Source organism: Passer montanus, unplaced genomic scaffold, assembly GCF_014805655.1.
Source record: "Passer montanus isolate IOZ18808 unplaced genomic scaffold, ASM1480565v1 scaffold175, whole genome shotgun sequence".
NCBI lineage: Eukaryota > Metazoa > Chordata > Aves > Passeriformes > Passeridae > Passer > Passer montanus.
Window position 1 is genome coordinate 605,893 of NW_024364826.1, and position 12,338 is coordinate 618,230.

Genomic DNA, 12,338 nt, shown 5'->3' on the forward strand with positions numbered 1-12,338 from the left:
CAAAACACTGGGACTTCCTTGCCCAAGAGAGAGGGGTTGGAACTGGATCAGGTGATTCCAGAGCACCCTGCTCCACTTTGGGCATTAGGGGGAACCTCCTCACTCCCTACAGCTGCCTGAACAGAGGATGTAGCCAAGTGGGCATCAGGGTGTTCTTCCAGGTAACAAGTGACAGGCAAGAGGAAACAGTCTCAGTTTATGCCAAGAGAGGTTTAGGTTGGATATTGGGAAAATTTACTCCCCAAAAGTGTTGTCCAGTCATGGCACAGGCTGCCCCGAGCAGTGGTGGAGTTCCCACCCCTGGAATATTTAAAAGATATGTGGATGTGGAACTTGGGAACGCCATGGACAACAGGCTGCCCCGAGCAGTGGTGGAGTTTCCACCCCTGGGGGGATTTAAAAGATATGTGGATGTGGAACTTGGGAACAGTTTAGTTGTGTGTGTGGGCTTGGCAGTGCTGGGGGAACACTTAGACTCAGAGGGCTTTTCCAACCTAAACTGCCTATGAAGTGGAGCCTGAGAACCCCTTCTGCCACTGCTGCTGAGGGGCAGCAATCTTCATCAAGGCTGCAAAGCTGAGACAGGGTCCCAGCAGCCAGCATGGCTCTGTGTCCCCTGCCTGCCCTGCCCTGCCTGCCAGGATCCAATCCAGAGCACAGAATCTGTCTCCCTGTGAGCACCCTGGTGTCCAACAGCACATGGCGGTGAATGAGTGTGGAGTGGGTGAAGCTGTGGGAAGAACTGGAATGATGAAGAAAAGAGAAAGACAACACTGGGAGGAAGAAGGGTGATGCTGCAGCCAAGCATCCAGAGTGGCTGGGAGCCTGGATTTGAGAGCAGCCAGACCCTGGCTCCATCTGCAGTCAGCGGAGGGAAGTAGACTGCAGCCTGAGCAGTGCTGCAGGCACCCTGAGCATGAGTTTGGTGGTTGCTGGAGAGACTGTAGGCTCTTTCAGTTCTCACAGCCCCAGAGGGCCAGTGTGCTCTGTGTGTCAGGTCACTGGCTGCTCTGGAGCCCAACTGGGCACTTCAGCTTCCCAAAACCTCTGGGAGCAACGCCTGTGGGCACAAAGCAGGGAGCAGAGGCAGATCCAGGGCTGTTTTCCTCTTCAAGGAAGCCACATCAGCATAGGATGTTCCCCTGGAGCACCACAGGACCCAGAACTGCTGTCCAAGTGCAGGGACACCACACTGCCAAAGCAAACTGCTGGCACATGTGGAGATCCCAGGTCTGTCCTGCAGTACCCCCCAGACCCTTCCTTGCCCTCAGCTCCAGCTCATCCAGACAGAGATGAAGCCACTGTCCCTACTGACACCCCCCTCCACCTTTCTTCCAGAGGATGTCCAGATGGCTGACAAGATCACCATTTCCAAGCAGTTCAAGGAAAAGGTTATTCGCCCCATCTTGAAGGTATGGACAATGTTTTCATGGCTCAAATTTCAGGTGTCCTGAGCTTTGGTCCCAGACTCCTTCCCTGTGTTTCTCTACCAGCTGTGAGAGAAAGGATGTAACCCCACTAAAAATGTTGGAGAAGGCAGAGCCCAGCAGAAATAAATCACAGCTTCTTTACTCTTGGAGTGGAGCCATGGTTCATGGTGTAAAGGGGACTCAGGACAGGAAGTGCTGCAGTGTGGTTTGGGTGTTCTCTGTCCTCCCAAGGTCAGGAAAAACCTGACTGCAGTGACATCCCCATGACCTTCAGTTTCTTTAAGATGTTTCTGAAGCACCTCAGGATGCTGTCCAGCTCCATGGCTTGGGGGTTGGATGGCTGTTGGGAGGCTGTGGGAGGTGGGATGATCCCTGAGGAGCTCCTTAGGCAATGCCATTCTCACTGCTGCTCCCATCAGGGTCACCATCCCTCCCCTGCTGACCTCCTCCCTTGTTCTTGCAGGCTCACTTCAGACGGGATGAATTCTTGGGCAGGATCAATGAAATTGTCTATTTTCTCCCTTTTTGCCACTCGGAGCTCATCCAGCTGGTCAACAAGGAGCTCAATTACTGGGCCAAAAAGGTAAAAAAACATCAGTGGCTTTAGAGGAGACTTCTCAGAGTAATTCTGGAAAAATCACTTCTGGAGCATCTGCCCTGGGGTAAAGATACACAATGGTGTGTGTCTTAACCATCATCATACAAGCTGTGTTACTGGGCCAAAAAGGTAAAAAACATCAGTGGCTTTAGAGGAGACGTCTCAGAATAATTCTGGAAGAATTGCCCTGGGGTAAAGATACACAATGGTGTGTGTCTTAACCATCATCATACAAGCTGTTGAACTTGGGATGCTGGGGAGAGTTGGGACCTGTGGGAGCAGCAGAGCTGGTTCCTCTTGGACTGCAGCAGGGATGAGCTCCAGGCTGCCTTCATAGATGTCATTTGTCTGGTTGGTCTTTGCACATCTGAGCTCTCTGAGGGCTAAATGGGATTTTGGGGTTCCTTTGTTATGGAAGAACTGGTGGAGCTCAGCCCTTCTCAGCACCCCAGTGCAGCATCCTCGCTGCTCAAGGAGAAGGGTGCCAGGCTTGCTGAGGAACATCCATAACTGTTCTTCCTTTTCCTTCCCTCCCTCTGGCAGGCCAAGGCAAGGCACAACATCACACTGCTGTGGGACAGGGAGGTCATGGACGTGCTGGCTGATGGCTACAACCTTCACTATGGCGCCCGCTCCATCAAACACGAGGTGAACACAAGAGGGGAGTTGGGGTGAAGGTCGTGTTGTCACCTCCAGCCCCACTGCCCAGGGAGAGCCAGAAGTGGAAAGGCATCAGAAGAGAGATGGAGGCACTGGAGCAAATCCAGAGGATGTCATGGAGATGCTCTGAGGGCTGTAGGCCCTCTGCTCTGGAGACAGGCTGGGAGAGCTGGGGGTGTTCATCCTGAACAAGAGAAGGCTCTGGGGAGACCCTTCCAGTGCCTGAAAGGGCTCCAAGACAGCTGGAGACAGACTTTGGACAAAGGAGTAATAAATTAAGGGAAAACTGCTTCAAACTGCAAGAGGGCAGGGTTAGCTGGAATATTGGAAAGAAATTCTTTCCTGTGAGGGTGGTGAGGCTCTGATACAGATTGCCCAGAGATTCTGGGGCAGCCTCATCCCTGAAGTGTTCAGTGGCAGGTTGGACGTGGCTTGGAGCAACCTGGTCTAGAGGAAGGTGTTCCTGCCCATGGCAGGGGGGTGTGAAATGTTAACAAACTTTAAAAAGTCCTTTTCAACCCAAACCCTTCCATGATTTCATGACTGTGTGAGTCCGACTGTCCTCATCTCTGGGGAGATGTCTGTGGTCTTGTGGAGGAAGTGGCACACCCACACTCCAGAGACAGGGAATAAGTGGGATGAAGAAAAGGTTGCATGATTTTGCACTAGCAGAGGGTGGGAAGGAGCTAGCCATCTCCATGGGAGACTTTCCACAGGGTTTTCCTGACAGAATGTGGTCTGTGCCTCAGGTGGAGCGGCGCGTGGTGAACCAGCTGGCAGCTGCCTACGAGCAGGACCTGCTGCCACAGGGCTGCACCCTCAGGATCATCGTGGAGGACTCCAACAAGCAGCTGCTGAAAACCACAGAGGGCTCTTCCTCCAGCACAGAAAAATCCAAGGTGCCAACCCTGCGGCTGGAGATCGTAGAGAAGGACCGCAAGGCCCGAAAACTGGAGATCCAGGCACCACTGAACCCCAAAAACATCACCTACTTCTTGTAGGCAGCACTGGGCGCTCACAGTGACAATAAAACCCCCCCAAGAGCTGGAGCGAGCGGTGTCAGAGAGGGCAGAGGCACAGCCCTGCCACCGCTGGGCACGGGCACGGACACAGGCACGGGCATGGGCAGGAGCTGCCCTGGGATGGGCCTGGAGGGGTCCAGGGGTGCAGCTGTGTGTGTGACAAGGTGCCCTGGTGCCATTCAGGGCTGGGGCAGTGGATGGTCCTGGGGTTTCGCAGGGTGATGGGAGTTTTTTAAGGAAGGGGGAAGCAAATTGTGGACCATGCGGGAGCCGGGATGAATTTGTCATTCCCATGGGAAGGGGCTTGCTGGGTCAGCTGGGCTGGCAAGGTGAGGAGTGGGAACTGAGAGTATAAAAGCCACCAGGCACATGCTCTGTATTGTCCCCATTTCTTTGTGGCAATAAACATGCCATGCGCACCCAACCCTTTGTGTCCCCAGAAGGAGCAGCTGTTGAGATCACCACCCTCATCCCAGGGCCCTCCTGGGTCTGCTGCTCATCACCAGGAGCCAGGAATGTCACCAAGAGTGGGGAATACCACTGGGAGCTGGGACCCGCTGTCACATCTCCCCAGCCCAGCCAGGCGACATCCTGGTGCAAACCCCTTGCTGAATCTTTTTCTCATGACCTTCTTCCAGGAAATATTTAATATCTCAAGTGGAGCTGAGCTGTCCAAGTTTCTCCCATGTCCCGTGGGGGCTCCTTCAGGGAGCTGCTCGTGGTGAAATAGGAGACACGGTCACCACTGGGGCCACCCCAGACAGGGTTTCCAAGAGTAGAACATGAAATACATATGGAAATCCAACCTTCCCAGGATTAATGAACCCCAGGTCACTGTCCCTTGGGATGCAGATAGGATCCCCATCCCCCTGTTACCCCCTACCCTGATGTCCCCAGGAGGGTTTGGTTCTGCTGCTGGTTCCTGTCTTCCAGGGATTCAATGAGGGTTGGTGGGGGATTCCGTGAACCCTCTTCCTATCCCAGTAGCCTTTTTCCTGGCTTTATGCCAGAGGTTGGAGCAGGATTCTATCCCTGGAGGGTTTGGGAAGTCACCAGGCTCTGCTGGAGCCTCCTAAGGTCAGACTGAGTTCCACAGGTGCACGCAGGTGTGCAGCGAGGTCTGCATGTGTGTGCAGGGAAGCACGAAGGTGTAACCCCGGCTGTGCTCAGCCGTGTGCTCCTCCGGTGTCCCAGAGTGCAGGCGTGCCTGCCCTGCCATGCTGGGCCACGGCGTGTCACCGTGCTGTGCCATCTCACTGCTGTGCCATCTCACCGTGCTGTGCCACCACACCGTGCTGTGCCATCTCACCGTGCTGTGCTATCTCACTGCTGTGCCATCTCACCGTGCTGTGCCATCTCACTCTGCTGTGCCATCTCACTGCTGTGCCATCTCACCGTGCTGTGCCACCACACCGTGCTGTGCCATCTCACTGCTGTGCCATCTCACTGTGCTGTGCCATCACACTGCTGTGCCATCTCACTGCTGTGCCATCTCACCGTGTTGTGCCATCTCACTCTGCTGTGCCATCACACTGCTGTGCCATCACACTGCTGTGCCATCTCACTGTGCTGTGCCATCTCACTGCTGTGCCATATTGTGCCGTGTCATGCCAGGCCAGGTCACATCGTGTCATGCCGAGCCACACCACCCTGTACCACGCTGTCCCATTACACACTGTGCCACCCTCTGCCGTGCCACATCCCACCATGCCAAGCTGTGCCAACCCCACGGATCGCAGCCCCACAGGCAGGAGCCAGGGCCATGTGGGCCCTCCACAGCCCTTTGAGGTGGTTTTCGTGGTGCCAGTAGAGGTAAATGGGCTTCCACTGCCAGGAAGAGCCTGGGAGCATGGGATCTGGAAGGGGATCTGGAAGAAGAATCCTCTTTTGGTTGTGCCAGACACATTGAGTTCCCTGCATCTGAACCTCATGCTGGCACCCAGTCCAATGAGGGCACAGGGTGCCACCAGCGTGGGGGCTCAGGACACACTGGAGCACCCCGGCTTTGTCCCCAGGAACAATGTGGCAGGGAACAGAGGCCTCCTGCACCGCTGGGAGCAGCCATGGGGCTGGGGGACCCACCAGGACACATAACCTGGGGGACTCCGTGGGGCGGTGAAGGCTGGAGAGTGTGGGAGATACGGCAGTGATGAGGTGGGTGCTGTCATCCCAACCAAGCTGGGCGAGTCTGGGGTGTGATCAGAGGGGGTCTTGTAGAGGGGTCCCATCAGAGGGGGTCCACCCATCACAGGGGTCCCATTCAAGGAGTCCCATTGGAAGGAGTCTCCCATCAGACAGGGGTCCCATCAGGACAGTTCCTTTGGAGCTGTTCTGTCATAAGGGATCCCCTTGGAGAGGGTCCCATCACAGCCCCCCCGCCCAGCTCTGGAGGGACCCGGATCCACCAGGCACATGGACACATCTCCAAGTCTGCAGGCAGCTCCCAGCACACAGTGGGATGGAGTGATGGGGTCCCTGTCCCCATCTCCACCACGGTGCTCAGCCCTGCCCGCTGCCAGTGCTTTCCCTTTCGGGAGCAGGGGGAGCCAAGCTTTACCCACCCCCATCGGGCAGCGCCGGGACAGCTGGGCCACTGCCAGCACCCATCTCCCTTCATCCGCCACAGCCCGCAGGGATCACCCACGTCCCACGGGAGCGGCGGGGACACGGGTCAGCTCCCCGGCTCTGCCCCCAGCTGCTCCGCATCCCGCTGCCCTCCGTGTTCCACCCCTCTGCTCTCCCCCTGCCTCTCCCTCCTCCTCCTCGCCCTCCCGGCTCTGCCATTCTCTGGGTAGCACCAGCAGCTCCTTGCGTGGCAGATTGCTGCCTAATTAGTTTAGAGGGAAAACTTAATTGAATTAACTTTTCACAGCTCCAGCAGCCCGACAGTGGGGCCTCGCTCCGCGCCAGCCCCACGCCCTGATCGAATTAACTTGTTTAGCAACCTGCCCGCTCCGGCCGCGCAGCTGGGCTGGGCGCGGGGGGGCAGCGCCGGCACCCACCGGGGCCGGGGCTCAGCCGGGGGAAGCGGGGGCTGTTCCCGGGGAACCGAGCCCAGCAGGGAGCGAGACCCTTTGTGCCTGAGATGTGGGGCAGAACGCAGGACGGGCACGGGGCAGGGCATGGGACAAGAGATGGGGCAAAAACGTGGGGCGGGACACAAGACCAGGTACGGGGCAAAACACGGGGCAGCACGCCCGGCAGGAAATGGGCAACGACACAGTTTAGGACAGGAGATGGGACAAGAATATAGGGGAGAAGGTGGGACAGGATGATTCGAACCGATCCCACAGGACCCAGCCAGAGTCCGTTCCTCCCCCACCCCCCGGTCCCCTGGGGGACCCAAAGCCCTTCATTGGGCACAATTAGACTTTTAAATCCTCTTTAGTGAAAGTGTTTGTCTTGAAAATGTCCCAAATCCCGCCAAATCCTCCCGCATCCCCCCTCCCCACATGCCCCTCTGGTGCCGCTGAAAGGGGCGAAAGCCTTTGCCTTGGTCCCTGCAGGGCGGTGGGGGGATGGGGTGCTTTGAAATTCATCCGGGCTGAAAACTGGGGAGGGGGATTGCAAAGGCCAGAGCCCCCCGAGGAGAGAGGGGTGGGCCTGGGTACCCCTCCAGGGCCGCCTGCTTCCCCGGGCACCCAGGGGCGGCGGAGGCACCCAGGGAGAGGGTGCGGTGGCGTGTTCGCCCTCCTGCACCCGGGATGCTCAGCCCCAGAGGCATGGCATGGCACGGCATGGCATGGCATTGCGACAGGGAGGGAGATGGGGATCAGGATGGAGAGGCACACAGGATGGGATAGGGATGGGGAGAGGGACAGGACCGAGGGATGCGATAGGAATGCGATAGGGATGGGATGGGATGGGATGGGATGGGATGGGATGGGATGGGATGGGATGGGATGGGATGGGATGGGATGGCGATGGCGATGGGATGGCGATGGCGATGGCGATGGCGATGGCGATGGGATGGCGATGGGGACAGGGATAATACAGAAGGATGGGGACACGGGGGGAATGTCCAAGCGCTGGCCCCAGAGCAGGCCGAGTGCTGCCCGGGGGTGCCCAGGGGCCGCTGTCCCCCCAGCCCCAGCCCCGAAGTGGCGGCTGCCGCGTCCGGGGACGGGCGGGCGGCAGCCGGGGCCGCACCGGGCTCGCCATGGACTACTCCTACCTCAACTCCTACGAGTCCTGCGTGGCCGCCATGGAGGCGAGCTACGAGTTCAGCCCCTGCAGCCAGGCGGGCTCCTTCCAGTACAGCCCCATGCGGGGGGGCTTCGGGCCTGCGCCCGCCTGCGCCCCCCTCGCCTCCGCCAGCTGCGCCCTGGGCGCCCTCCGCGACCACCAACCCTCGCCCTACTCGGCAGGTAAGGGAGAGGGACCCCTGCCCGCCGGGGCAGCCCGGGACGGGCGTGAGGGAGCGGCCGCGCCGTCGGGGCTGGCCGGGATCGGAACGGGCGGGGGACCGGGGCCAGCGGGGCTCGGGACCGGCGGCTGCCGGGGATGTCAGGGCTCGCTGCCATCGGCTGCCGGAGCCGTCGGTCTCCTGTACCGTCAGCGTTCGATGCCGTCGCTGCCCGGTACTGTGGGCTCCCGGAGCCGCCGCTGCCCCGTACTGTCAGAACTCGATGCCGACCGTGCCCGTTGCTGCCGGCTCCCGGTAGCGCCGGTGCCCGATCCCACCAGTTCCCAGTACCGTTGTTGTGCAGTACCGTCAGTGCTCGGTGCTGTCGGCGCCGATAGCATCGGTTCCCGGGGCCGACAGTGCCCGTTATTGCCCGTTCCCGGTGCCGCTGGTGCCCGGCACTGTCAGGATTGGTAACCATCGGTTCCAGGTACCGTTGGCGACCGATACCACCGGTTCCCAGTGACCCCAGTGCCCAACACCGTTAGTGCTCGATGCCGCCGGTTCCGGGAACTGTCTGTTCCCGGTGCCGCCAGTGCCCGTTCCTGCCCGTTCCCGGTGCTGTCGGTTCTCGGTACCGCCAGTGCACGCTGCCACTAGTGCCCGGTGCCGCCCGTTCCCGCTGCCGCCGGTGCTCGGCATTTCGTGCTCGGCATTTCACGCTCGGTGCCGTCGGTAACGGCTGCTGTCGGTCCTCGGTGCCGTCGTTCCCCATGACATCGATTCCCGGTGCTGTGGAGTCCTGGCACTATCGGTGCTGGGTCCCACCGGTTCCCGGTGCTGCCGGTGCTCGAAGCCCAGGCTGGCCCTGCCTGGCTCGCTCCCCACCGCCCCCCGTCCCGGCTCCCCCCGCCCGCCTCCGCCGGTGGGGATGAACCCTCCCAAGCACGGCCGCGGATCCCCGGGGATCCCTGGAGCTGTGGCGGCCCCGGAGCGGGGCTGGGGAAGGTCCCCGCCGCTGGAAACCCGCTCCCCGCTCCGCATTCGTTGCCACCGCGGAGGCGCTGCGTGTGGTTGTGCCGACAACGAAGGAGCTGCGGGTCGGTACCGCAGCGGCACCGCAGTGCCCCGCCAGCCCTGCCCCTGCCCCAGGCCCCGGTCCCGCCGAACGAACGAACGAACGGGGCCGGGGGCGCAGCGGCGGCGGCGATCCAGCCCTGCCCTCGACCCTCCCGCCCTGGCCGCCGAGTCCTGCTGGTTCATCCTGCCCGGTCCGTCCTGCCCGCTCCATGCCCTGATTCATCCTGCCCCGGTCTACCCCTTCTCGGTTCACCCCAGCCCAGTTTGTCCTTCCCGGTTCATCTATCCTTTGCTGATTCCTCTGCCCAGTGCATTCCCCTGCCCGTTTATGTATTCCCCGTCTATTTCTTCCTATGTCACCCGTGCTCAATCCTTCCCTGCCCTTTCCTTCCCTTCCTGGTTCATCCGTACCCAGTTCATCCTTCCCTATTCATCTATCCCTGGCCAGTGTCCCCTGCCCAGTCCATCCGTGCCCGATCCATCCCTGCCCAGTGTCTCCCGCCTGGTGCATCCCTTCTCGGTCCATCCCCTCCCAGTCCATCCCTGCCTGATGCTCCCTGCCCAGGTATCCCCCAGTGTCCACCACAGTCCCCCCACTGTACCGGCTCTATTGACTCCCCGTTTCCCTCCCAGTTCCCTACAAATTCTTCTCGGACCCGTCGGGCATCAACGAGAAGCGGAAGCAGCGGCGGATCCGGACGACATTCACCAGCTCGCAGCTGAAGGAGCTGGAGCGGGTCTTTGCCGAGACTCACTACCCCGACATCTACACCCGAGAGGAGCTGGCCCTCAAGATCGACCTCACCGAGGCACGGGTGCAGGTCAGCTCCGGGGAGGGAGGAGGGGCTGGGGATGGGGCTGGAGGGCTCTAATCCCACTGGAGCAGGGACCCTGGCCGTGGGACGCTGCTGCTCTGCTCCCCGCGTTGGCAGGAAGGGACTTGGCCTTGGCACTAGCGCAGTCGGGGTCACACTGTTGTCACAGCCTTGCTCTGCTGGGAGCTGGGGGGACAGCCTGACTCCCAGCAGAGTGCGGGCGTTGGTTCGTGCCACAGCACCATCCCTGTCACTAATGATTTAGTCCAGCCCCGAACACCTTGGGGTTGGTGAGAGTCCAAGAAGGACAGAGGGTGGCCCTTTGTGGGTGCAGGTCCCTTGTGGGTCCCCTGTGTCAGTGCAGATTTCTCGTGGGGGAGTCAGGACAGACCCAGACACAGACCCCTCCTCTGTGAGTCTGTGTCAGTGCAGAGCCGTCTTTGTGGGGTCCTTCTGTGTGGGACTCCCCCCATGTCACTGAATACCCCCTTTTGTGGCTTCAGAGCCCCTCGGTGAGTGCAGACACCCCCTTTGTGAGAACATTTGTCCCCATAGGAATGTAGGGACACATAGGACTGGGGATCCTGTCCCCCTCCCTCCGGGGGGATGGTGAGTGAGGTGTGGACCCCAGTGCTGGCAGCATAGGGAGCTGGGGGTGGGCTCTGGCCGCACCAGGTGCCGGTGTGGGTGCGGTGTGACCATGTCCCCATCCCATTTCCCTCCCCTGCCAACACCGGAGCACACGCCAGCGCCCGGCGTCAGCCTCACAAATCTACATTTTTGTGGATACACGGATCCCTCTGGTGATGTGGAAGACATTTCCCCCCAGGGAATGGAGGGTTGTGAAGCCCACCCGGAGCCTGGGAGGGCTGCCTACACCCACAGGCTCCCCGAAGCCCTAGGGACCGTGGCCAGGGGTGCTCCCACCCCCTCCATCCCCCTCCAGGTGTGGTTCCAGAACCGTCGAGCCAAATTCCGCAAGCAGGAGCGCGCGGCCAATGCCAAAGGTGCCAGCGGCACCGGCAGCACCGGGAAGAAGTCGGAGCCACGCTCCTCCTCGGAAGACGACGAATCCAAGGAATCCAACTGCAGCCCGACTCCAGACAGCACGGCGTCCCTGCCAGCCGCTGCCATCGGCAGCCCCGGCGGCAGCCTGAGCCCCAGCCCCGGCGCGGGGGCACCCCTGGGACCCGGCCATGCCCCCCAGCCCCTCAAGGCACCCCTCTGGGCAGGGGTGGGCGGTGGCAGCGGTGCCCCCAACACGGCCGAGCTGCTGAAGGCCTGGCAGCCCACCGAGGCTGTGCCGGGACCCTTCTCCGGCGTCCTCTCCTCCTTCCATCGGAAACCAAACGGCATCAAGACAAACCTCTTCTGATCGCTGAGCCACCGGATCCGGCTGCCCCCCCAGACCCCCCTCGGCCCCCACCCTGCACCCTCCACCCGCCGCCCCCGCCACGGACCCAGCCACGGTGCTTCAGCGAACGGGCAGGGGGAGCAGGGACCGGCCCCCGCCGCCCCCCGGACCCGGCGCTGATGGGGCGGACCCGGAGCGGGGGCAGCTCCCACCCACACCCGTGGGTGCTGCGGCACCGTGGGGCTGCGAGGCGGGGGACACCCCCCGTGCTCAGCCAGCGCGCCCCCGGCAGCGCCTTTGGCTCTGGGGGCTCCCGGTGCACTCCAGGGGTGGGGCAGATGGGGGGCTCCCCACAGCACTGTGGGTGCTCCCGCCCCAGGAGACGCCCCCTCAATGGTTGTGCCGCTGGGCTGGGGGCGAGGAAGCACTTTATGGGGGGCCCCTGGGGTCCACGGGCTGGGCAGTGCCGGGGACTCCGTATGGAGACGCCCCTTGGCGTGGGGAGGAGTTGATGTCACCCAGATCCTGCCTGCTGCCATGGACTCCCCCCGGCAGCACCCTGGCACAGGAACACACACCCCGCCCCCGGAGACTGTGGGGGTTCAGCAGTGCAGGGCTGGGGTTCAGCACTGAGCAGGGCTGGGGTTCAGCAATCCCAGGGCTGGGGTTCAGCTCTCCAAGGCTGGGGTTCAGCAATCCCAGGGCTGGGGTTCAGCTCTCCAGGGCTGGGGTTCAGCAATCCCAGGGCTAGGGTTCAGCTCTCCAGGGCTGGGGTTCAGCAGTGCAGGGCTGGGGTTCAGCTCTCCAGGGCTGGGGTTCAGCTCTCACCTGCATCGCTACAGGCATTGCCAGTGGGGACAGGGCAAGAGCTGCCGGGGGTGAGGGGGCCCCTCGAGAGGGTGCTGTGGGATGCAGCCCCTGGCACAGCCAGAGGGATGTCTGGGAGCAGCCATGGCCCCTGCCAGCAGCAGGCTGGGTGCTCCCACTGACCCTGCAGATCCCCACAGAACCCCGTGACCCCCACAGGCTCCCAA

At 61.3% G+C, this 12,338-nt stretch overlaps 2 protein-coding genes across 2 annotated transcripts in view; both read left to right on the forward strand.

Moving 5' to 3' along the window:
• The window catches only part of CLPB (caseinolytic mitochondrial matrix peptidase chaperone subunit B), a 71,505-nt gene extending 67,371 nt beyond the window's left edge, over positions 1-4,134 (forward strand). The window contains 4 exon segments of the mRNA XM_039704443.1: positions 1,339-1,412; positions 1,894-2,013; positions 2,572-2,676; positions 3,438-4,134. Of these exon segments, the coding sequence (XP_039560377.1) occupies positions 1,339-1,412; positions 1,894-2,013; positions 2,572-2,676; positions 3,438-3,689 (551 nt within the window). The 3' untranslated portion in view covers positions 3,690-4,134.
• Positions 4,135-7,833: 3,699 nt separating this feature from the next.
• On the forward strand, positions 7,834-11,970 carry PHOX2A (paired like homeobox 2A). The gene is made up of 3 exons (XM_039704442.1): positions 7,834-8,077; positions 9,769-9,956; positions 10,897-11,970. Exons 1-3 carry the CDS (start codon positions 7,870-7,872, stop codon positions 11,323-11,325), a joined length of 825 nt encoding a protein of 274 aa, XP_039560376.1. The 5' UTR covers positions 7,834-7,869; the 3' UTR covers positions 11,326-11,970.
• Positions 11,971-12,338: the final 368 nt, after the last annotated feature.

Bases quoted from the DNA above. Each gene is read 5' to 3' on its own strand.
- PHOX2A (XM_039704442.1), top strand. From the start codon at position 7,870: ATGGACTACTCCTACCTCAACTCCTACGAGTCCTGCGTGGCCGCCATG. The intron at 8,078-9,768 runs GTAAGGGAGAGG...TTTCCCTCCCAG, and splicing joins ACCCTCGCCCTACTCGGCAG to TTCCCTACAAATTCTTCTCG. The intron at 9,957-10,896 runs GTCAGCTCCGGG...ATCCCCCTCCAG, and splicing joins TCACCGAGGCACGGGTGCAG to GTGTGGTTCCAGAACCGTCG.